This window comes from Condylostylus longicornis, unplaced genomic scaffold (assembly GCF_029603195.1).
Source record: "Condylostylus longicornis isolate FDR11 unplaced genomic scaffold, ASM2960319v2 ptg000153l, whole genome shotgun sequence".
Lineage (NCBI taxonomy): Eukaryota > Metazoa > Arthropoda > Insecta > Diptera > Dolichopodidae > Condylostylus > Condylostylus longicornis.
Window position 1 is genome coordinate 1,798,584 of NW_026578121.1, and position 25,581 is coordinate 1,824,164.

At 22.0% G+C, this 25,581-nt stretch overlaps 2 protein-coding genes across 5 annotated transcripts in view; both read right to left on the minus strand.

The window, feature by feature from the left end:
* Window positions 1–25,160, minus strand: part of LOC129615901 (WW domain-binding protein 4) — a 59,679-nt gene extending 34,519 nt beyond the window's left edge. Inside the window, exon 1 of the mRNA XM_055531318.1 lies at window positions 25,022–25,160. Coding sequence (XP_055387293.1) covers window positions 25,022–25,023 — 2 coding nt within the window. The 5' untranslated portion in view covers window positions 25,024–25,160. The remainder of the gene's footprint in view (window positions 1–25,021) is intronic.
* Window positions 664–25,162, minus strand: LOC129615900 (calmodulin-lysine N-methyltransferase). 4 transcript variants are annotated; one of them, XM_055531314.1, is made up of 3 exons: window positions 24,505–24,598; window positions 13,484–13,581; window positions 664–2,535 (listed from the first exon to the last, which is right to left on the minus strand). In XM_055531314.1, the coding sequence occupies exon 3, from the start codon at window positions 2,333–2,335 to the stop codon at window positions 911–913; it is 1,425 nt and encodes a 474-aa protein (XP_055387289.1). In that variant the 5' UTR covers window positions 2,336–2,535; window positions 13,484–13,581; window positions 24,505–24,598; the 3' UTR covers window positions 664–910. The 4 variants fall into 4 exon arrangements, with proteins under 4 accessions (XP_055387289.1, XP_055387290.1, XP_055387292.1 ...); XM_055531315.1 differs by lacking the exon at window positions 24,505–24,598 and adding an exon at window positions 13,640–13,741; XM_055531317.1 differs by lacking the exon at window positions 13,484–13,581 and having other exon boundaries at window positions 24,505–24,586.
* Window positions 25,163–25,581: the final 419 nt, after the last annotated feature.

Genomic DNA, 25,581 nt, shown 5'->3' on the forward strand with positions numbered 1-25,581 from the left:
AAAAGGTATCGAAAGAAATGGCAAATATTCAACTTCTGCATTTTGGTAGAGACTACATTCTAGAGACTAATTTTTTTGCATTTCATTCTGGATCAGCAGTACATTGTTTGTTATACTCTCACACTGTATTTTGGGAAGTTAAATCAGAAAGCGACCGATTTAACACCTGTTTCTATCATACTCGTACATATGTATGTATATATCAGTAAAATGTCACCATTCTTCAGTTCTATAGTATCACCGCGAGATTATATAATTGCTAGTCTATTATTTTTGTAATTATGTACCTGCTTATAATTAAAGTCACAAGTTAATTTTATTATAGTTTAAAAAAAAAAATTATCATTTAAACCTGAAAGAAGAAGGACAAATAAAATTAATAAAGTTTTCACGGTTAGTATATTAAAAAATAGAAAATAAAAATCCAGAGAAGTTTTTATAATAGGAAATGGATATTTAATATCATTAGGATTTTTAATTTGTTTTTTAAATATATATATGTAGCTACATAAATACAATTTTCTATTCTAAATATTTTTAAATATTACATAATATTTTAAATATATAATATGTATTTCTCTTTCAAATTGTTATAATTTTAAATACCTAAAAATTCAATACAATCTAAATTGAAAACATCTTAATTTTATTATATAAAAATCTAGTATATAGTCTTTTTAGTGCTTTTTTCATAAAATTGTTTAAATAATTGTAATTTATATATATATTATGTACAATATATCTTTGGTTTCGGAAAATCTATATATATATAATATGTAATTTATAGTTTTTAAAAAATTTTAATATTTTTAACAATTAATTCTAAAATCGGATTTGTTTTCTAAATTGGTTCCAGAGTGCATATTAAGATACATACATACTATGTATGTATATAACTAGAATTTTTTCTTTATATTAATTTTGGTTTAGTTAATTTTATTAATATTGGATAATGAATATCTTCATCATAAAATGAATTTGTTTTCTTTAAATTTATATGTTTCTCCCATATAATATCATTATAATGATAAATTTTCTGATATTGAAATCCTTTAATATTACATTCATTTATAAATTGTTTCATTGTATTACCACGTTCTGGTGCCATAACTAATGCAATACCATTTATTGATAAATAATACCATATTGTTTCAACAAGTGCACTTCTAACATCATCAAAAAATAAACAATCAGCTGATAAAATATAATCAAATTTTTCATATTCATTTTCTAAACGATTTTTAACATTTTCCCATTTTAATACAGAACATTTTGTATAACAAGATAAATCATTTAAGCATATTGTTTTACGTACATTATCAATTGATAAACAATTACCATCAGTTAAATGTACAATATATGGTTTAGCATATTTAGCTAATAATATACCAGTTAAACATGTCATACCACCACCTAATTCTAATATCCATTTATCACGAAATATATTTAAATCATTTAATGTATATACAGTTAAAGCTTCTTCTGATGGCCATACACATATATTACCGGTATTATTAAAACCCATTAAATCAGTTGCTGTTAAATGTCGATCAACATGATGTATATTTGCAATATATTCATTATTATTTAAATAAATTTTATATGTATACCAATTTTCTGGTTTACCAATTATATTTAAACTTGTATAATCTTCAAAACTATCTTGATGTAATAAATTAAAAGTTTTAAAACGTCGTACAGATGCAATATCACTACAATTGCCACTACCACTGCTACTACCGCCACTATAACCATCATCAGATGATGATAAACCATCTTCATCTTCTAATGAACCATTACGTAAAACTTTTGCTAATATATTCCAACGTTTTTTAGCATTTGTTGCAGGTTTTATTGTAGTAGGAGTTGTTGAAGTTGTTGTATTTGTTGTATTAATACTGATTTTAGGAATTTTATATACAATTTTTTTATTTTGTTCATTATTATTAATTTCATCAACAGTAGTACTTTCATCATTAATATGAGATTGAAAATTTTGAGAGTTTTTGATTTGAGAAGAAGATGATAAAGATGATTGAAGACAAGTGATACATTTTTTATTTTCTTTTAAACTATTCAATCGGTTGTCAATATCATATTCTGGCATTAAAGTAATTTTTGTAATCCCTTGATCCTTTTTTTGCTCCTGATTATTATATAATAATAATGATTGAAAATCAATTTGATTTTTTCCTTCAAAATCATTTAAATTTTTTAATGTTAATGTTGTTGTTCTTGTTGTTGAGTTGCTTGTTAATTCATTGGAATTTTCATGAAATTGAACTTTATTGTTGTATTCTGTTTCGAAATTGTTTTCAACAGCTTCATATGACATATTTAAAATATATATATATGTATATTTTTTTTCAATTTAAAAATATAAATTTATTTATTTTTTTTTTATTTTTTACGTATTTATCACATTTGGAAGAATTAGACTATTTAAATAGTGCTGTCATTTTTTTGTTTTATATTAAATTTTGTTTGTTTTTTTGAAGTTAGCTAAGAATGAAACGTTTGGTTGTACTTTTCACCCTGTCATAATATGGAATGAAAAAAAAAACATAAGGATATTTGTTTTTTTTTCTGATTTGAATTTTTTTTTTATTTTCATTCTCTTTTATTTTTGATATATTTGATATTCAATATTTAATAATAAAAATTATATTGAGATATTGAACTCAGTATTTAAACAGTTTGACATTTTTAACGAGACGTGTGTTCGTTGTACCTAATATGTGAATTCGAAATAATATTAAAGATTGTGATTTGAAATAAAGAATTTTTACTAAAATATTTTGTCATTTGTAGAGATAGGGAACCCGATTATAGGGGACCAAATTTTTTAATGAGAAAAACCATATATTCTAAATTAGGTATATGCATATGTATGTAAATATTAAGAAGAGAGAAAATATATGTAAACACTAATCTTTTTCAGAAAATCAATTTCCATTAAAATTTCAAAATTTTTATAGAAATTGAGAAATTCAATTGTAAAAATTACATTGTTATCGAATGGCATATCAAATTATTATTCTCAGATTTTGTCAGAAGTTATCTTATAATGACAATAATAAATTTCAGTGCAAATTTTTTGACATATTTTTTGAACTTATTTTCATATTTTCACTTATGAACTACGAAAATTATTTATGAACACGAAAATTTAGTAAATAAACATGAAGTAAATAATCATAAAAATACTGTATTTGACATTTTATTTGATTTTTCAACTTAGTTAGAATTGTCATTAATAAAATTTCAAATCACATATTGTCAACTATAGAGTAACTATTCATATAATGTAGTTCAATATTCACATTAAAATCTTTGTTTTTTATATTGTTAAACATAAAAATAATATTTGGTAATTTAATAAGAAAAACAAAAATAAAATTGAAAAAAGCAACTTCAATTTAAAATTAAAATTTCTTAATATTGAAAAAATCATAGATGACAATTATTTCTAAATTTATTAGGATTTCATATAATATTAAAAGGAAATAAAAAAAAATTAATAAAAAATTAAAGCTAGGAAATACAAACTCTTTTTCTACAATGGATGTTTTAAATATTTGTGCTCAAACAATAATAATGTGCTCTATTGGTAAGTTGTGTTCTACTGGGAAAACTGAAATATGCTTTCTATACTACAGAAACAAAGACAAAAAAAAAACACGGAACAAAACCAAAGATCAATTTAATCATAAAAATTACAGAAAACTAATAAAATATGCTTGTGATGCTCAAGTTTTTATATACGAAGCGTTGTTCTATAATTAGAAAGTAATATTTTTTTGATAATATTACTGAATACACATATTTGTTATATATTTGAAAAATTATGTATGCACGCTCTATGTTAACTACATTATTTACAGGCTTATTAAAAAAAAGTGTAAATGCACTCGAGTTTACTAAAAATTTAACAAATAACGCGTAAAGTTTTGTTTACGCCTCATACGTTAAATTTATGAATACTTTGACGTAATATGTCAATAAGACAAAAAATCTTCGATTTAAATTAATTAAAATTCAAATAATAAAGAATTGACTTTTTTATGACTGCAAAGTGAAAATCCCAATATTATTTTATAATTTAGCTTATAATTGCTATAAAATTGCTGAAATTTGTTAAAAACAAGCTTTTTACCCGTATGCTCGAAGGTTATATACTAAATTTTCTTTATCGTTTGCACTTCTTAAGAAATAATGGCCTTAATTATATTTTTTTAATCAGCGTAGAATTCTGAGTTGTTTCTGAATCGTTCTGTGTAGAACTTATTATATTAAATTCCAGAACATTTTTAAAATTGGATTTGATCGAAGAAGTAGATCAGGTAGCTATCATACAACTATAAAATTTATTTGGTTATATCTCAAAAATTATATAGAAGCTACGATATCACAGTCAACTATACCTATTCTCATTACATAATAACTTTACAAAATTTCTTAAATAAAAAAATATTCGATACTGTACACAATATTAAGAGTTACCGTTTGCAATATTGAGACATATCATGCTAATAAATACATACAATATTATATACTATTTAATTCATATACAAAAACATATCAACTAAATGTCAATGTCAACTAAATATAACAATGCAAATATATATGCATTTCTAATTATATTGACATATTTAAAAAATTCTTCACCAAACATCAATTTATATACAATTAAAATTTCTTGATCAATGATCAGTTTAAATATATTTGACATAATATTTATGTATATGTACATAGAACAACATTAATTAACATCAACAAGCTAAATGGGATCATTAACAAAAAAAAATTTTAAATCGCTATATAACAAAAAATTTCAAAAGTTTTCGATTAAATTCTTTTCGGTTCAATAAAATATTTGCAAAAATAATAAAGAAAAAAAATATTTCATGGGGTTTTTAAACAAAAATAAGAAAAAAAAAACATAATTTTTTTTTTACGATTTTTTCATAAAATTTTCATTTTATTAGTATAATAAAAAAAAATAAAAATTACAAAAATTAACAATCAATTTATTTGTTAAAGCAATAACAATTCTATATGTATACATTCATTCACAATTAAATTTTAAAAATTTACAATTGTTTTATTAAAAAAAAAAATAATTACACAATTTTATTTTATTTGATTTCCTTCATTTTATTTATTTATTTTTATCTTATAATTAAAATTAAAAATAATAAAATAAAAAAATTTACGTCACAAAATTGAAAATCTCAATTCAGCAACAACAACTGTTTATGTTATCAATATTAAAATGTAAAATAACATTATAATGTTATTTATACATACATACTATATGTACGTGTATGTATGCACTATGTATGGATATATGTATACATTATGTATGTTTGTATGTGTGAATTGGTTAAAGTTTATAATTGTCGAATAAATGCATTTTATTTTGTATATGATGTTAATTGGATCATTATACGACAAAATAAAAATATATAAAATAAAATAAAAAAAAGCTTCAATTACGATCATACGATTAAGAAAAAAAAATGCTATTTTTAATATTATTAATTTTTCGTGAAAAATGAGATTAAGTTCTATTTTATTAATATACAGTAAATTGCTGAAAAGTGCTCTCCGCTTAGGAGCGCGATTCATTTCACTTTAGTTTTTTCAGTGTAATTCGCAGAAATGCTCAAATCGGAACAGTTGCCATTATTCGCACGAAAAAAAAAGGATTACGTCCAAAATATGTTGACCAGGGTAAACATTTTTCTACAATACGTTTTATTAATGCTACAAATTTATTTAACATTTTCAAATTTATCCATTGAAAACTTTTAGGTATTCAAACGTCAATATTTTATTACGATATTACTATATTCAATATTACGATATTCAAACGTCAAAAACAAATCATTGCATAAAGAAACATTCTGTTTTTTCATGCTTTAAAATTTTTAAATCGTTTAAGTCAAGCGTTTTTTTTTAATTTAAAGAAGTTTAGGTCGACTGAATGCGCTTCATTATCATCATAATTTTTTTTTTTTTTTTGACAAATAATGTGTCAAAAAACTTTTTGTTTTGCAACTCAATTTTTTCAGTTATAAAAGAGCCGCAATGTAATTGTAAATTTTCTAAAAATTTTTTATGAAACACGTAAGCGGTCTTCTCTAAATCTTATTCTAACAGATATGTATGTATACACGTGTAAAATAAAGAAAAAGTAAATATACTTATATAAAATTCAATTAAAAAAACTTTACCTAACCCAACATGTGTACATGCTTGTATAAATATGCATGCATATATAACTTGCAGTACATGAAAATTAATACACAAACTATTATAAAGGCTACCATTAAAAAAGAAAGGAAATGCATATAAATAATTTTTATAATTTACGAGTACACCTGTGAACACGTCAGTTGTTTAAAAAGAAAATTATAAGTACACCAATTGCCACCGCATTATAATTTCTTAAATAATTTCTTATATTTAATAATCCAATTGATTCTGCATTTAGAATCAACTGACGTCATTTAAACTTTTATAAATATTTGATATTTTAAATTTTTTATATAAAATTTTACAATAATTGGTTGCATTCATTTTATATACATAGAAAAAATAAGGACTAAACTGAAGATTTATATTTTTATATTGAAAATATTGAAATTAAATTCACAAACGCCAATACATTACTATTTAACAATGCAGTGCCTATTAATATTTTGTGTATTAATTTCATTTCTGTCAAAAATTGACAACAGGTGAATTTTAAATTTTTCAATGCAATATTTATATTAATTTTGAAAGAATCCTCGACATTGAAACTGCATTGATCTTTGAGTAGTAAGTGACGAATTGTGTAATGGCAATACACAATCCTACAATTTAGATTGCACGTCCGTTCTTTGTTTAGAAACTGCATTTTAGAAAAACAAATTTAAAATGTCATGTTAAAGTATGACCGTAAAATATAAATAAATAAATTAAAAAATAAATTCATGAAAAAAAAAATATAATAAATATTTTAATTTTTAATTAAAAAAAAATCTTAAATACCTACAAAGTTAATAATTTCAATTTTAGATCATAAAATTAATTTCATTTTCTTATAGTCTTAAACGCGTAAACAAAATTTATACATGCCAAAAAAAAAAATAAGCCAAAATAAACAGAAATGAAAATCAAACAAATTTGAATTTCTTTTATACAAATTTGATGATAACGAAAAACAATTAAAAAATTACATAAAATTCCAAATTATTAGATAAATTCTTTAAAACACAATTTATGTTTATTGTTAAAATTACTTTACTATCTTATTACTATTACAAGCTTATTTGTAAAATAATTAAGGTTACACTGAAAAAAAGATACAAAAATTAGTCTGTATGTCAAAATGTTCTGGATGTCACCGTGTATCAGCTATGAGAAAATGACGGGAAAGTGAATGAAAATTTATTATAACATAATTTTTTTGACAGAAAAATGTTTCTCGAATCCCATATCACTTATTTTAACTTTACAGAAATGTTTTGCCATAATGTGCTGAAATGTGAGTAGCTTAGATAAATTTTTCAAATGATATATAAATATTGAGAATAAATAATGAGAAATTAAATTGAGAAAATTGAGAAATGACAATTTGTGAATGACAATTAAAACAATGTAAGGTTTACACTTAATTTCTTCTTAATTTGTCAATTTGCGATATAAATTTTTAATAATTCTAGTGCACATACACTTTTTCATTCAAACCGATTCATTCATATAAAATTAAATTTTATTTATGTAAATATTATTATCGAAATAGAAATAAAACTCAAATAGATAAAATAAATAATAAATTTTAGGAAATCTTATGGTGTAATTGTTATTAAATTTCTTTTAAAAACTCAATTATTTAATAAATTTTAATTACATATATAGCAAATACTATTTTTTAAATGTTTATTAGAATATTGCAATTATTTGTTTTTAATTACGCCTCATAATATGCACATAAATTCGAAGAATTTTCATGAATTAAAATTCTTTTTATATATATACATACATACTACTTATGTACCTATGAAAAATTTTATTTACTTACGTATATATTATTTTCATATATAAACAAAATTATGTGCGTAATATACATAAATGTACGTCAAAAAATTGAAAAAAAACAAAAAAAAAAATATTAAAAAATTACAAAGAAAAAATCTATTGAAAAAGAAAATATTATTTTTATTTATATAACATAGATAATAATTTAAATAAAAAATTTGATCTAATTTTAATGTAATCAATATATAGATATATGTATTTATGTATGTAAAAACTGTGATTATTAAATTTTTAATTACATAATTAGGAATTTTCAATTTAAATTATCGAAACTGAATTAAAATTTGATTTTGTATACAAATTTAATTTAAATAAATGAGTCATATGAAATACAACTTGAAAAGTTGAGAATTTTCAATAGCTGGTTAAGTCGATACTGTTATATGGAAATGAGACCTGGCTTATACGAAAAAGCGACATGGAGAAACTGCAAACAAATCTAAATAAGTGATCATGAGTTAGCTGCAACATGAATCGGCCCACACAGCGATGAAATGAAATAAGGCCGCAAAAAATTTTATTGAGTTCATTCATTTTAAAACATTTGGTAATCATAATTTTCAAATTCATTTCATTTACAAAATACATTCCGGAACATACCCACCATAGTGATTTTTTTCGTACAAAAAAAGAAGCACACAACTTGTGTTTGTCAACAATCATGTTACCTAATTTTGTTTATCGCACATACATACATATAATATTTCAATGTCAAGAAAAGGTTATTGTACTGCTTTTTTTTTATTATTTTAGAAGATATAAGAATTCAATTATTCAAGAAACCTACCTATTTTTTATTTTTTTTTATTTTTCAATTCAAAAATAACACTGATTATATTTTATATACTTAGTATTCTAAAAATATTTCAATACAAAAATACGAGTATAAATAGGTTTAGTTATGTTTTGACGAAATTTTCGCCACCTTCCAAGGTGATAAAAATCCAAGTAAAAAAAAAGAATCTAAATTAAATTAAAGTGATTTAGGTGGCAAAAAAATTATGAAGTAAATAAAATAAGGTTCAAAAAATATTCCGGAATAAAAAAATATGAAGCAATAACGGCTAATCCAATTTATTTACTTATTACACAATTGTATCGTAAATGTTGTTTATGACAATTACTAAAATTATATACAATTATTTTATTTTCTTCTTCGTATTTAAGAAAGAGGCATATTTTACAATATCAAAATTACAATGCAACAATTATGACTCATATATAACAAAATACGATTTATATACAACAGTAAACACCTTTCCTTAAAATTTTCAACAACTTATCAACACCTCTTTTACAATATTTATATTTTATTAACAAAATCTACCTCCATTAAATAAAATATGCATGTACACATACGAGTATAATCAACAATTATTATGTTTAATATAATCTGTTGCGTTCCTTTTAAAGGTATATAACGCTCTAAATGAATAACATCCCAAATGTATAAAACACTCTCAATCGTATAAACACTCTCTAATATACAAGACTGTAATAAATTGAACAGAGGAGAGTTACATTACGTTCCGATAAATGGTTTCACATTCCGAAAATTGAGAAATACTCGTATATGTAAATGAAACATTCCGATAATGTTTCATTTACATACTAATCTCAACACTGTTTATATATCCATTTCATACTACACTCAACATTCCGATAATATTCCATTTGCATACTACTCTTGTATGGCTGTATCTATTCCCAAAATAGTATAGAATATTATAAGACCCTAAATAGAACACAAGTATCAATTTGTATGTATATTTTATGTATGTACTTATATTATCATAATAATTATGTTCTAATACGGAAAACAATATATAAATTGCATTTATTTTTAGGATAATAGCATTTCATGCACGCAAAAGAATTTTTGTGATCTATAAAGATAACTTATCTTTGTATTCATATGAATATATTTGTATATACATACATATTATATAATTTATTCATAAATACATAACTATTCTTTAAAAAACAAATTATACAATATACAACATACGTTATGTATGTTCACAAGAACAGCAACTCGTATGCATTTTCATTAATCAACAATAATTACATAATACTGTATCAACAATTAAAATTATTTTATGTAATTATGAATGTAAAAATTTTTAAATAAAACCTAAAAAAATAAATTAACATTAAAAATATTATTTTATATAATACAGGAGTACATCTGTTTGTCAATTAAAATGACAAACAGATAATTAAAGAAATAAATTAACCCCTTGCACGCCAATGGCCACTTTGACTTAATAATCTCAATTAACGTTTATAGAAGTTCTTTTCCGTTTTCTTTTAGCAAGGTAATTTAACGGTTATTTTTAACAGTATGTATAACATATAGTCATGACATTAAAAATTATTAGGACGTTTATTAAGTTATTACTGTTCTTAATTTTTTCACTGATTCAAGTATATATAAAATCTATTTGTCGCGTACATTAAAAGGTACTTTTAATAAAAAATAAAACAGAAACATAAAAATTTCAAGAACTTTTATACGTTGATCATTGCCTCATACATTATGGTAATAAAAGTTCGACTACTGTTAAATGATCTACATAAAAATTCAATCTTACTTCACTTGCATACTTTAGTGGGATCATAGCCAGAAAATCTCAATAAAATTATTTCAAGCAATTACAAGAATCACAATACCTCTCTTATTTGTAAACAGAACAGCCGGTAAGAAAATTAAATATGTTGTAAGAGTATTTTTAAATATAAATTGGTTGTACTGTATAAAATCATTTTGTAAACAAAGTTTTATTTATACCTTAACATTTACATGCATATATAATTATGTACATATTATATAACATAATTATAAGTAATTTATGCATTTACATATTAAATTTGCATTATCACCCCGGAGTCATAACATTTTGAAAATGTAAACATGTAGAGAAATTAAATTATTCATTGCATTTGAATTTTTACATTATTGATAGCGAAAATTACAAATTTAAAATTAAAATAAAAATTTATCATAGGTGAAAATAATTTGAAAAAAGAAAAAAAAAGAACTAAAATATTTAAATTTAATAATATTTAAGAATGCAAACATAAAGACCTGCGTATGTGTGTGTAAATACAGTACGACTAAAATATTATGAACATTCTTGTAGTTTTCACATGTTCAACAAATTTTTGGAAGAAAAAAAAATCCCAATTAAAAAAAAAACATTGTTATTATTTTTAAATATTCTTCTACAATTATTTCGACTCGCTGTATACTATTATTTTATCCCGTAAATTAGCTCTGATGGCAATTCTAGCCCATAATCGAATGTCTTTTCTAAAAATAACTTTTATTGTTTTCCAGATAGGAAAGTTTATTACCTTAAAAAAACATTTATAATTTAATTATTTTTTTAGAATTGTTAGGTGTTAAAAAATAAATATTATCTATTTTATTTTTAAGATAAAGAAAATTCTGTAAACAAAACCAAACTAAATCAAGGAAAACATGTTTCAAAAAAATTGAATTTTAAGTTCAAATTTAATTTTCAATCAAAAAATAAAAATTATAACTTTCTTAATTTCTCTTCATAGCCTCTGTACTAAAATATATACATATACAGCATCTTAGATTTAGAAAATTAAACTTATGGAAAAATTTTAAAGTTTTTGAATTTTTTATTCATTAACCATTTTAAATCAGGTATTTTTTGACAGAATGTGAATTATAAGAAATTCATATTTAAAATATAAAACTCAAAATATTTAAAAAATAAATTTGGTTTAATCAATTTTTTCACTTTTAATGCCCAAATTATATCGTACCTATTCAATAATAGTATGAGAAATGTTTTCAATAAAATTTAAATACATATTATACTCATCCTTAATGTATATATATATATATATAAATATTTTAAAAATAGATTTTCCTAAATTATTGAAACAAAAAAAACAAATTTTCTTGTACAATTTAGCATGGTAATTTGCCTTTAAAATGATTTTATTTATATATATATATATATATATATTAAGTATATATATATACTCATTATAAGAATATTTATATTATAAATATTGAAATAAAAATTTTGTTTCTTTATCATTTAATTTTTTTAAAATAGTCAAATAAAATCTCACCCATGTCTTTAAGACATTAAGAAAAATATTTATTAGATTGTTTATTTATACACATATATATACATATACGACATTATATGGCCATATAAATGGCCATAATGTCATATACATATATAAAAAAAAAAGGTAAACTATTTTTATATATAAAATTTACGTAAAAATAAATGTCCTAAATACATAATATTAAAACCTATAATAAACATAAGCAATTATCTATATACCATTTCATTAGAATATTTCTTTTTAATGAAAATATTTTACATATATATTTATATATACATATATAGGATTAATTGTTATAATAAATAAATTCATTTTGAAATTCTAATTTTTAATTGGATACTAAAAACGACATCAACATATTATGTAGAATAATTATTAGGAAGTTATTTGAAAACGAAAATTTAAATAAATAAAAAATAACATATATTTTATATAACCTATTGGATCTTATAATTGGGCATATATATATCGAGAGTCTACTGTATTCGGAAATTCAATTAAAAACGATGTAATTGATTACATTATTCGCATAGTATGTATACATTTATACAGAAATAAAAAGGTAAAAAATTTAAAATTAAATTGGGCAACATACATAATATAATATTAAAAATTTCACTCAATATATAACACATACATACATACATATATATATACAAATATAATAATAATTAAAAAAATTTTATACATTTAATTTACGAAAACAATTAAAATTAAAATATAAAAAATTAAAAAAAAAAATTTCAATTTTATCATATACACAATTTTTACAATTATAATTTAAATAAAAATTTTATTTTCTTAATTAATTTTTTTATAAATTAATTCTACTGTATATATAAATAATAAATATAACAGGTAATGTAATTGTGTGCGTGTATTTATGCATTGCATATTTATGTATATATACACCATATGTTATACTACTAAGTACCAATTACATTTATTCTACTTGTTACACGTTACGCTACAAAATATAATAATTAATAAAATAATAACAGACAAAAAAAAACAGTGAAAATAAATAAAAACAAATAAAGAGAAAAATATTTTGGTACTATTTTTTTTTTATGTTTTTTTAACTGTAAAATATTTTATTAATAAATTCTAATATGTATTTATTAAATTAAATATTAATTTTTATTAATTTTAACATTATTATTATTATTCGAGGATTTGTAATATTTAAATTTTTTTTTTAATATTAATAAATAATTTTTATTATTTTTAAAATTATTTTATTTTAATTTAATCGGCTATAATATTTTTATACCTCGAAATTATTTTTATTATTTAATTTTTTTCTTTTAATTTTTTTTGCTCTCTTTAAAATTTATTTTGTGTTCATCACGCTCGAAAGTTTCAATGGAACTGAAAAAAATTTTTTTCTATATTTTTCTTTTTTACAATAAACAAACAGAAAATTTACATGTTGTACAGATTTTTATTATTTATTTGAATGATTTTTGCTTTTTATTATTTTGCTGAAAAAAAAAAGACTTTATACCCAACACTACACCAAGTTCATTCTTTTCTTGTTTCTTTTGCTTTTCTTTTTTGTTTCATTTTTCTTTTCGTTTTTTAAATAGTTTCTCTAAATATTAAACGTTATTGGAAACAATTTTCCTTACAAACATATCAAAAGAGAAGAGAAAAGAAGAGAAGAAGAAAAAAAATATGAAATGGAAAAAAGGGGTGAAAAAAAGGCAAAATAGAGAAAAAATAAAAATAAAAGAGAAAATAATAAAAATAAAATTTTTTACGATATTTAAATATTTATAAAAAAAAAAAAAATATTTTTTGAGAATACAATAACAATCTATAACAACTATGAGATATATATTTTATTATATATATTAAATATATATGTGTGTGTATGTTGAATTTATAGTCCCTAATCAAAGAAAAATAAAAATTACAAAAAAATAAAATAAATATAACAATAAATATTTGATTATTTTAACACCTCCACACATGACAAATAGATGTCGTTCTTCATATTATTTCCCTATTCTATATTATATACGATGTATATCTCCTTTATTATTTAATTGAAAAAAAGCGGCTTTTAAGAAGATAGAAGACTAAATGAATTCGATATGGGAATTTGAAAATTCCAAAAAAATTTCAATAACTTTATTGTCAAATAAATGTTTTTTTTTTCTTATTTTGATTTTTTCTTATCTTTTAATTCATGCCGATATAATAAAATTTTAAAAATAATTTTATTGCTATAAAAAATTATAAAACCATTATCAAAAATATATCATAAAATTTCTTAAAGAGAAGAATTGAAATGACTAACCTTATTATTATAATGTTAAAGACTTTATAACAGGAAATAACCAAAGTATTGCGACCCTGGACATATTAAGAGAACACGAGAGTATAATGCAGAAAACTGAATGCAAGTTTGTATTTGAAATTAAAGAGAGGGAAATTAAACTTGAAGTTTAGTAACTTCAAAAAATAAAAAAATCATAAAAATAACTATTAATTATGTTGTTGCTGTCTGTCAAGTGGTCTCTTGTCAATAATTTCGTTTCTTGAATACGGCCCTGTTATTGCATTACATATGAATATATATGTAGTAATATGTTTGCATTTCATATACTTAAATAAACTAAATAAATGACCGCATATATTCGTAATTAAATATTTATTTAATAATAAAACAGTTAAATCACTGAAATATTAAACAATACTTAAACACTTTAATAAATCCTATGAAAATATTCTTTTAATATATGTATGTACATATATGGAGACAAAATAATATAAGAATGCGAATTCGAAGTAGGTATGTATGTGTTTTACAAAACCTTAAAATTTTAAAATATATATGCCTATAACAATTATATGTATTGATTTTAGAGAAAAATACAAGGTTTGACATTTTTATAAAATATTTAATACGCACCTAAAATATCATAAAAATTGTACTAATCATCATAAAAAAAAAAATATTAGAATGGATGACGATACGAAAAAAAAAAAATAAATATTTATTTTTTATCATAAAATTTTTTTAAAGTACTTAAAATTTATTATTCCCCCTGTATAATTTACCCCATATGATATGTTTGAATTATTTTTTATTTATTTGCATACTTTTAGGGATGCTTTGAGTATTATAGCCTTTTCTTATTGCTGTAATTCACGCCATTTTTAAGCTTTTCGAATAAAATTAATTTTTTTGCCGAATTTATTTATTTTGAGGTTAGGTGTTTTTTTTACTGTTATATGTTTTTTTAACTACTATAAGGAAAAATAAGTAATTCATTATAGATGCAAGAAGAAAAATATCATAAAATCGAATATTTGTTTTTATTAGAACATTTACCATATTTGCTATTTTATGTAAGCACCTTAAATAAATATACGATATATGGTATATAAGTATATCGTATATTATATCGTATATATGTAATATAATTTCTCTATCTCATTGATTATTATATTTGTTTTCTTCTCTTAATTACTTTGTAATAATTACGTTTACAGAGAAATAATCAATAAATTGACTTTTTCAATCAGTTTCACATCCGAAGTCACGTTTTTTTTTCATATAGATATGTAATTTTTTTAAACAAATAATAATAACCGAATTGAACTTATAATCTCTCATTTTTTTTTAAAAGAGAACACGAAGAGCTGGAGATATAATCATCATAAACGAAAAATGATTCTTATTCTCAATTAAAAGTAACATTATGAGAATTAATTTTAAATTCTCACTAATTTTGTTCTTGCTCCTAGCCCAGTCATTTAAAAATAGAAAAAATATAAAATAAAATTCTTAATTCAATTGAATAACTCAAATAATTTAAATAATATTCAATTCACAGCATCCCTGCCTTATACATATTATGTCAATTACAATTTAAAGATGTCAACATTCACAATAATTTAATAAAAATTATATGATATCATAATAACAATCAATAATCATACGATATTTAAAGAGCAAATACTCTTATCCATGGATAACCCTTTTTCCTTCTTATATATGTAAATATCTCATGACAGCAATATAATGAAAATATATATACAATAAACGAATAGTTTTAAAAATCATTTGCATAATATTAAAATAAAAAATAAAAAAACTTTATTCTATGTGGACTTAATTTTATTTTCCAATATATTTTTTTTTTGTATAACAGTTAATACAGTAAAATATAATATGTATATTTAGTAAGTTTTTAAAAGGTAACTTTTCAAAGAAAGACAAAACAAAAAGAAAATGAGAAAAGCGCTAGAATTTATTCTATTTATTAATTTCTAAAGAATAAAAAACAAACTTTTCTACGCATTTCTTTCCTAAACAAAAAACAAAAAAAAAATCCGAGAACACTTTTCATAACTCTGAAAATTAGGTTAAAAGCTCTTCAATCGCTTATTCAGTGCAGAATTTCGTTTTATTTTTCACTTTTGTTCTTATTTTTGTTTTTCTTTTTATTTATTGCATACGAAGAACTCATGTTAACAAAATAATAAACAAAAAATGTAAAAAAAAAACCGAGGAGGAAACTGAAAACAAAAACACGAGAGAAAAAAAAAGAGCATTCTATACACATGTAAAATGTAAACTAAAAATGAAGAAAAACAAAAGAGAAAACAAAAAAGCAAAAACCATAACAATAATAAAAAAAAAAAGGACAGTGAAAACTTGAAAAACAATTCGCAAAAATAAATTAATTGTCAAATTTTGCAACACAAAAAAGAGCATAAAGCAATAAAAAACTAGTATTGTAGTAGTGTCGCAACAAGAGTTGCCACTAACATTGTTTTTAGTTTTTCAACTATTAATAAAAATTATATTGACTCTTAAATTTAGTACATAAAAAAAAAACAAGTACGTTACCATTACAAAATTAGAAAACAACAATAAAAAAATAAAGTTGCACGTCACAACTCTGTGATATCAAGAGTTAATATTTCTTATAGATGCTAGTAATATATTATGAATGTTGGCCCTATAACTTAATTTATTTCTACGGAAATATGAATACTGGCAGCTTTGAAAATTTTTGAAATTGCTTCACAACTCTTGTAAGTATATAGCTGTAACTAAAATTTGTTGGAATAGTTGTCCTATTGCTCAAATCTTTTAGCTAAAGTTGAAATACTTTTGATTTTACTTTTGAAGTTAACGGGTAATAGAAGTCATTCTAAGCTCTATATAGTCATAGAAACTATATGACCAATTTTTTATCAGAATCATTAGCTTCAATCAGCTTTACAGTTTACAATATATAACTAAGTTACGATGGGAGATGTTTGTGAGAAACAATTAAATAAGGTGATTTTGCTGTTAAAGTTACAAGCCAATTTGAGTAAATATGATTTGCCTAGCACAACGAATTTTTAATTTATGGCTGGGAGAGAAAAACAAATGGCCGAACAGACATCAATTCATAATTTAAAACTGATCAAATATATATACTATAGCCTATATATCAGACGTCTATTTTTTAGCATTACAAACAGAGTGATAAATTTATAATACATTTTGAAAACTCATTCGTGCGAGTGTAATATTAACAAATAATCTTGAAAAATTTGCATTTTATATACTCTTATAGCTCTTTATTTATTTTATTTTTAAATTTAAAAAAAAAATTATATGAATAAAAAATTAAACGATTTTAAAAATAGGGTAAAGCGAGTGATTCAGTTCTAATTTATTAAAAACTGTTTTCTTAAATTTTAAGCTACGATATAGGATAGTAAGGATAACAAGAATACAAGTGAATCTCAAATTTTAGCATATTTTTGACATCGATAAATATTTTTAATTTACTAGAATTTTTTTCTTCTGTTTCCTCTTAGAAGTTTTCAGCCATCAAAATCATTTTATAAGAAAAATATTATGAAAGAGAAATTTCACAAAAGATATTTTCACAACTACTTTTACTAATGGACTAAATAAAATGCATTTAAACGGATTTTTAGCGAAAACAAAAGCTTTGGGAAATCACGTACAAGAATACTATACAAAAGTATAATCCCAAAATGTTGTATAACAAATTATAAAATAAGTTTCATCTTAATTAAAATTTATTATAAATGTGCTCAAATCCAATTATAAAAGTAAATCCCAAATCAATTTTTATTATATTTGTTTGGCATTCAAGAATCACGTAAGATAATTAAATTTATTTTAATAAAAAAAAAATCATTGGATATTAATTAAACTTAATGAGCTAAAATTACTTATTCGCTTTTGATACCATTAAAAATGTATAACAGTTAGCCATAATAGCAATATTGTAAATTATATTTTAAGTTATTTTGAACATGTAACTCAATTCCTTAGATTTGTATTTATAAAAAACACATTTTATACTACAACCATCTCAGCCTAAAATTCCAAAAGCCAGAATATTTCAAGCACAAAATACCAAAATTTTTCAAGAAAATGCAATTTCGAAACTATTTTCGAAATTTTACAGAATATCCATAATAAAGAGACAGAGTTTTATTTGTTCCCCAGATTGTTTCAAAAGTGTTATAAACCATTACGATATTTTAGCAAATTGCTTAATAATTAAAGAGCGATTCTTCTTAAATGGCGACCTACTTTCAACACGACCAACCCAATCACAGAAAAAGGGAAAAATCTACAAATTTTAGAGAACAATTTATTTGACAGTTGCATTTCTCTCTTTAATTTAAAGAATTTCTTCTCGAAATTCTCATTTGGAAATTCTCTTTCGAAAACTATCTAAAATCTAAATAACAAAATCTGTATGTATTACGAAATAATATACTATAGTACTAATAACATTTCAAATGTTAGTTATATATTAATTCAACTGTTATTCAATATTATTTGTATAATATTAGTTGAGTATATACTGTAGAGGAGAAAAATAAAAACATTGAGGCGCCACCATAGATTATTCATTTATATTCATATGTTCACCTTTCCATCCTATATAGGTACTAATTATTTATTTAAAAATAATTCACTTCAATGAATATTCAAAGAACTTGAAACGAATTCTTGCCATTTACTAAAAAAATAAAAAAAAAAATATTAAGTCAAATTTTCTTTGATTTTTTTTTTTATATTTACATGCCTATGTATTCTTGGTTTTTTCCTTGTTTTGTGTTTTTTTTCTAAATCAGATTCAATAATATTGTTGTGCTTTAGGAAAAAAAAAATTGAAGCAGGTCACACAATATGCTAACAAACATATTAAAGGGTAAAAATATTTTGCAAAAATGTTTTTTTTTTCCTTAATGTCAAAGTTAATTACATGGTATTTAAATATTTATTATATATTGTATGACATCATTTTATAGGTAAAATAATTATGATGTAAACATTGTGTTTTAGTTTTAATCAAAGATTTATTTTACCGCACGATTGAGTGCTTATTGTATTAATTTCAAAGTAGAAAAGAACAAAATAATGAAGTTGAAACAAATAAAAGGTTTGCAAAATAGCACTTTTCCCTTTCACATATAAAAGTACTGCTTTTACAAACAATCTATGTATTATACCAAAATAATTCAATAGATTGCATACATTCAGGATGAAACAAGAAAAAAAATTTGAAGAAACGTTAGTATAATGGTGAATTCGCAGATTAGTTGCTTTGCTTCTGTTAAGATAAATAATTGAAATTTTTAATGAACAGATATTTACCGTTAGTTTTCTGCATTTAAAGAAATTTGGAAAAAGAAGATTGTTTCGGAAAGAAACAGTTTCGGAAATATAAAGTGAGAAAAATTTAAGTTTTACAAATTTTGAGAGATTATAATAACTTGAAAGATCTAGTTGGAAGAAAATTTTCTTCCAGCGAAGTAGACTATTTGTTAGAATCTAAAAACTGTTTCAGGCTCATACAACTTATGGTCGAGAAAAAAAAACGGTATCAAAAATTTTGAAAAGCTGATTTTATAGATAACGATTAATTTTAACGGCCATAGTGTTTTTTTAAAGTTCAACTATGCCATGCCGCGGTAAAGGATCTCAGTCACTACTGCTGTCAGCTGTTGCAGAATTTCAAAAATGTTTATGGTTTTGTTTCAATAAATTACTAAAAAATCGCATTTTTAGGATTTTGAGGAGCTATATTTTTTAGAATGACAGAGACGGGTGAAAATATCTCTAGAATATTTTTTTTATTTTGAGATTTACTTATATATAAAATTTCCGTTGTCTATCTTAAACGGTGTAGAAATTTCGTATTCAGACACACGGACAGACAAAATGAAACTAATAAGCACTTTTTTCAATTCTTTTTTTTGGAAAATTGATAAAAAGAGGAAGACTAAAAACAAAAACATTCTTAATTCATATAATCATTTTGAATTCTATTAGAAACACGAAATGAAACGATGAAATGTAAAAATTTATAACAATAAAGGATGATATTCACTGCTTCTTTTGAAGGACTTTAAATGTTCCAAATACATTTTGACTTTACAGAAAATTTAAAATTATTTTATTTTTTTATGAATTTATTAAAAATTTGTGGTCATTTTGCTTTTGATATTTAACTTAATAATAAAAGTAAATTTTCCCACCACTGTGAAAGTTTTCTTTTAATTTTTTTTATATAGCCCGTTATCATTCACAATAAGTTACTTATTATTTAAGAATTATTTATTTTGAATAATAATTCTGAAGTTTTTAAGTAAAAATTACGACTTAAAGTTCTTGACTTGTGGTTATGGTTTTTTTCGAAAAATTTTAAAAAATCTTTAAAACTAATATTTTCATTTTTTCTTTGTTTTCAGTTTAATCATTTAATTGGAAAGGATGGGAAAGGAAAAAGTTACTGGGACAATATGAAGTCCAAAATCAACAGGAAATAACCAAAATAATATTACTCGAGGAGAGTTGGTTTTTTTTTAAAATAGCACAATAACAATTTAAATTGAACAATAATTAAATCATGGTTTGTTCTCGGTAAAAAAAAAATTAAAATCTTTCATACAAATAGAATGTATGTGCAATAGGTAGTTCTGTTGAATATAAAAATCGATTTTAAAAAAATTTTCTATTTTAGGATCACATTTAATTTAATTTTTTCTTCAAATGTACATTTTTATTAATTAATTAAGGTTGCATAAGTGCACGTGTGACTTTTTTTTTCTCATCTAATTTTACTTTTTTTTTTTTTTTGAAAATAGTAAAAACTTGTAATGGATGTTAATTAAAAGCAATTATTTTTCATAAATAGCCTTTTATGAAAGAGCAACCTCATATAGAGTTTTTATTTGAGTATTTTTATAAAAAATTTTACATCTTTATAAATGATAAAAAATTTTCCATTCATTTTATGTCCCTATGCGACAAAATAATAAAATGAAATCGATAAATCAATTCTTAGAATAAATTTATGGTTAGTATTCATATAAAACGTATATATTTGTATGAGACACCAAGAAAACAGAAGCTGGAACAAAAAAAAAAATGATTCAGCGAGTGTTATTCAAAATTATCATTTCCAAATTGATCACTTTTTTAATATCGATTTGTCCTAATATATCAATTCATAACCGGCTCCAAAATTTTCAACCAACACAGAATTTTCTGAGTCAGAAATCTAAATTGACATTTTCAAGTTCTAAATTGATTTAATCTACCAGATTTCAATTCCAATTTTTATAAATGTGCAAATATTTAAAATAATCGATTCAAATATCCCAAAATTAATATTCCCATATTTATATTCTATATTTAAAAAAATTTTTAAAATCCAATTGTGGTTCAAGGGTTTTGCCTTAAAAGTCTTTGTAAGTCAATTTTAAAACAACTTTGACTATTCACATAAAATTTCCCCCACCCTCCACCCCGCGGTTTTATATATTAAATTTGGAGAAATATATTTACGCATATCAGATGTAAAATTGGTTTCAAAAAAGGTTCAGCACCCGAAGACTGATATGTGACGGCAATCTGTGATATTTTCGTCAAAAGAAGACCGAGGACGAGATCCGAAATTCGAAGTAATCACATAATCTGCCTTATTGTATGCCATGCGGTATACAATATGGATATTGAAACTTATCCGACCTCCGTTGTTACTGCTATTTTAAATCCAATAATAAAAAATACAATTACCCACCTCGGTATAAACTATTGTCACACAGTTTTATAAAAAAACTAGGAAGCTCAATAAGTAAAAATTAATAAAACATTAATAAAAATGAATTGTAATTAAAATATTAAATAATTTTAAACGTTTTACGTGTAGAGGTCGGTACGTTGTTACAAAATGAATAATTCATTAAGAAATAAACTATTCAAATAATTTTCTGATTTTGTTGCATTCTTCTTCGTCAATCATTTTCCATCTTAAATATATTCATAAATCAAAAAACTTAAATTCCTTATTAACATATTGATTGGATATCGTGAATTGTAATACACTTTTTTATTTTCTAGCATAAAAAATTATATTCAAAATAAAGATAATCTAATGTATAAAATTCATAATAAGGCTTATAAAACTTAAGTAGGTATTTAAAAATAAAAAACGAAAGAATGATAAATCAATAAATCAGCAAAATGTTCTTATAGAAAAATATATATATTTTTCTGAGCTCAAGTATAATAGTTTCAAGAGCATGAAATCTCTATACAACTATTTTGTAATTTACATGTATAAGTATAAAATGTAAAATAAATCAAAAAATCTAAAAAATATAAAAAAAATCACGTACAAAAATACATTTTTTTCTAGGTTATCTTAAGAGATTCATTATGTGAATCTTATAAAATATTGAAATAATCTTGTGGTTAATTCCAATAACATTAAAAATACAGAAAATAAAATAAAAAAATATGAAAACCAAATAAATATCAATTTGGAAAATTGATTTTTGCAATTAAAGAAAATTCTAAAATTTTATTAACTACCCAATTTAATGAAAAATATCGAATCGAATAATATTTGTGTTAAAGAATCCAAAATAAAGTAAATACAAATATTATTTTTTTACTTTTCATTTTAAAAAAAATTTAAAAAAAAAAAATATATAATTATAATTAAATGAAATGCAATGTAATTTTCATAAAAATAGAACTTGAACTTTTAATTGGAAAAAAAGTCCAGACGTTATTAATAAATTTTTATGTTTAGTTGATTTTACAATTTATTTATTTTGTATGTTTAATTAATTGTTATTTATTATTTATGTAGTTCTTTTCAATTAAATTTTACTTTATGTACATTGCAATATAGTAATTTTATCAATTTTGTTATTAATAAATAAACAAGATTTAAATTAGGAAATTTTTATATGTAAATTGAATTTTAACACTTGTTATTTACTTAAAAAATTTTGCTGAAACTGAAATATTTTCAAAAATTTTTTTTAGTATGAGCGTAATTTAAACAATTTCAATAAGCATAGCTAAATGAACTTGCTAAAAATTTCAGATCTTAAATATTTAAATTCATAAAACCATGAAATAAATCATTGAAGATTGCAAATTTAAAACATGTTCTTTATAAATTATTTTAATTTGAATTGATTTCACATCAGAAACTCCAATACTATCCGAGACACTATATTAAACTACTCCAACTTATAGGCACTATGAAATTCCAATTCAGAATTCTTACAAATCATTGATACAAATCATTTGGTAAATTTACACCTTTCAAATTATTAAAAGCCACTCAAGTGTTATTTAGATAACAACGTTATTTATTTTGATGTAATTTCCAAATTTTTGTGTATTTCATATACATATATATATCCTTCTCATCCTTATATGCGTTTGTTTTTGTTTATGTAACGATTGTATCCTTAAAATGCGGTAATTTTTACATCAATGAACTTTCTTATTAGCTTTCACTAAATTCAAAATAATTTCTTCCCAGCACTAATTAATATCAAAAGTTATGATGGATCCCATTAATTTCATCATTTATTTCAATAATCTTCACTTTTATCATTTCCTCTTTGAAATACATTTTCATATTAAATTATTCTCCTTTAGAAAAATATTTTAAAAAAAAAAATCTCGTTTGTTAAGATTTCTAAATTTTTTTTTTCTCTAAGTAGGTACATACTTATATCTTGTGTATAAAAAAAATTTCTTTTTAATTTAACCTTCAATATAAAAATTAAAAATAAAGAGAAATTTTATTACAATAATGTCACAAAAAAAAAAGTATTTCGGATAAAAATAGCACAAAGATTAATCTTATCAGTAGAAAAACCCCTCGCGATTTTTTTCTGTTTTTCTTGGGTAAAATCCTTCTTAATTTTATTTCCAGTTAAAAATTCAAATTTATTTTTAGAGATAAAATGGTTTACCCTTATTAGTGACTAAATAAATTTAGAGAGCGAACTTAATTATTTTGTCTTCATAGAAGAATTCACAAAGAACTACTGATTGTATGTATGAGATATTTAAGCAATATGCAATGTTATGTTTTTGATTGGAGGAACTGAAGTAGAATAAATTTTTTTTAAAGCTCAAAATAAACCTCTTTCAGATATACAAGGCACTCTATTATAATGTATGTCTATAAAATCTACATACTTATGTATGTATATAAAAGAGTATCACTTGAATATATTTAGTTTTAACTATTGATTTTTTTTCTACTAGCTATAGTTGAAAATTTTTTCTAATTTTTATTTCTTGTTAATTTTTTTAAGCGAAACTAAATTAGAACAACCAGGGTAACACTAACATGAATATTCTCTACTGAAAAATCATTGCATGGTTAGTAAGTTTTACTTAAGCAAAATGTAAAAATTTATAATCCAATATTAATTTTTAATTCTCTAAAATTAAAGAATTTTTATTTTCATTAATTTTACTTACATTTTTGAGCGGTAAAATAATTTTGCCCAATCTACTTCTTTCCTCTAATATTTTGGAACTTTTTTGGTTGCTTTTATTCAATAAGTTATTTAAGTACTTCTTCACTTAAGAACAGATTTCACATTTAAAATAATTTTTCATATTAATTTCATTAAAATATTTAAAATTTTCAATAATATTAAGAAAATTTTATAAACGTTTTTAGTTTTTTTACTTTTTTTTAACAAATCACAACAATTCCAAAATAAAAATGACAACTACTTATTGAATGACAAATGACATTTACTGACAATATATGACAACTGCTGTAAGGGATGAGAAAATTATATATGATATGGGAACGTTCAGAAAATATTCCTTATTTCAGTTATGACAACATTCAGGGATGTTGAAAATTTTTTAAATTTGTTTTTTGAAAAATTAAATTTTTTTTTGGAAAACTTTTGTTATTTTTTTAAATATTTCATTCAAATAAAATTTTATAGATATTTTATTCAATTTCTCGCTTAGTTTGCCACGAAAATATTTTTTGCCTTTTTAAATGGAATGAAACTGAATTA

Bases quoted from the DNA above. Each gene is read 5' to 3' on its own strand.
- LOC129615900 (XM_055531314.1), bottom strand. From the start codon at position 2,335: ATGTCATATGAAGCTGTTGAAAACAATTTCGAAACAGAATACAACAAT.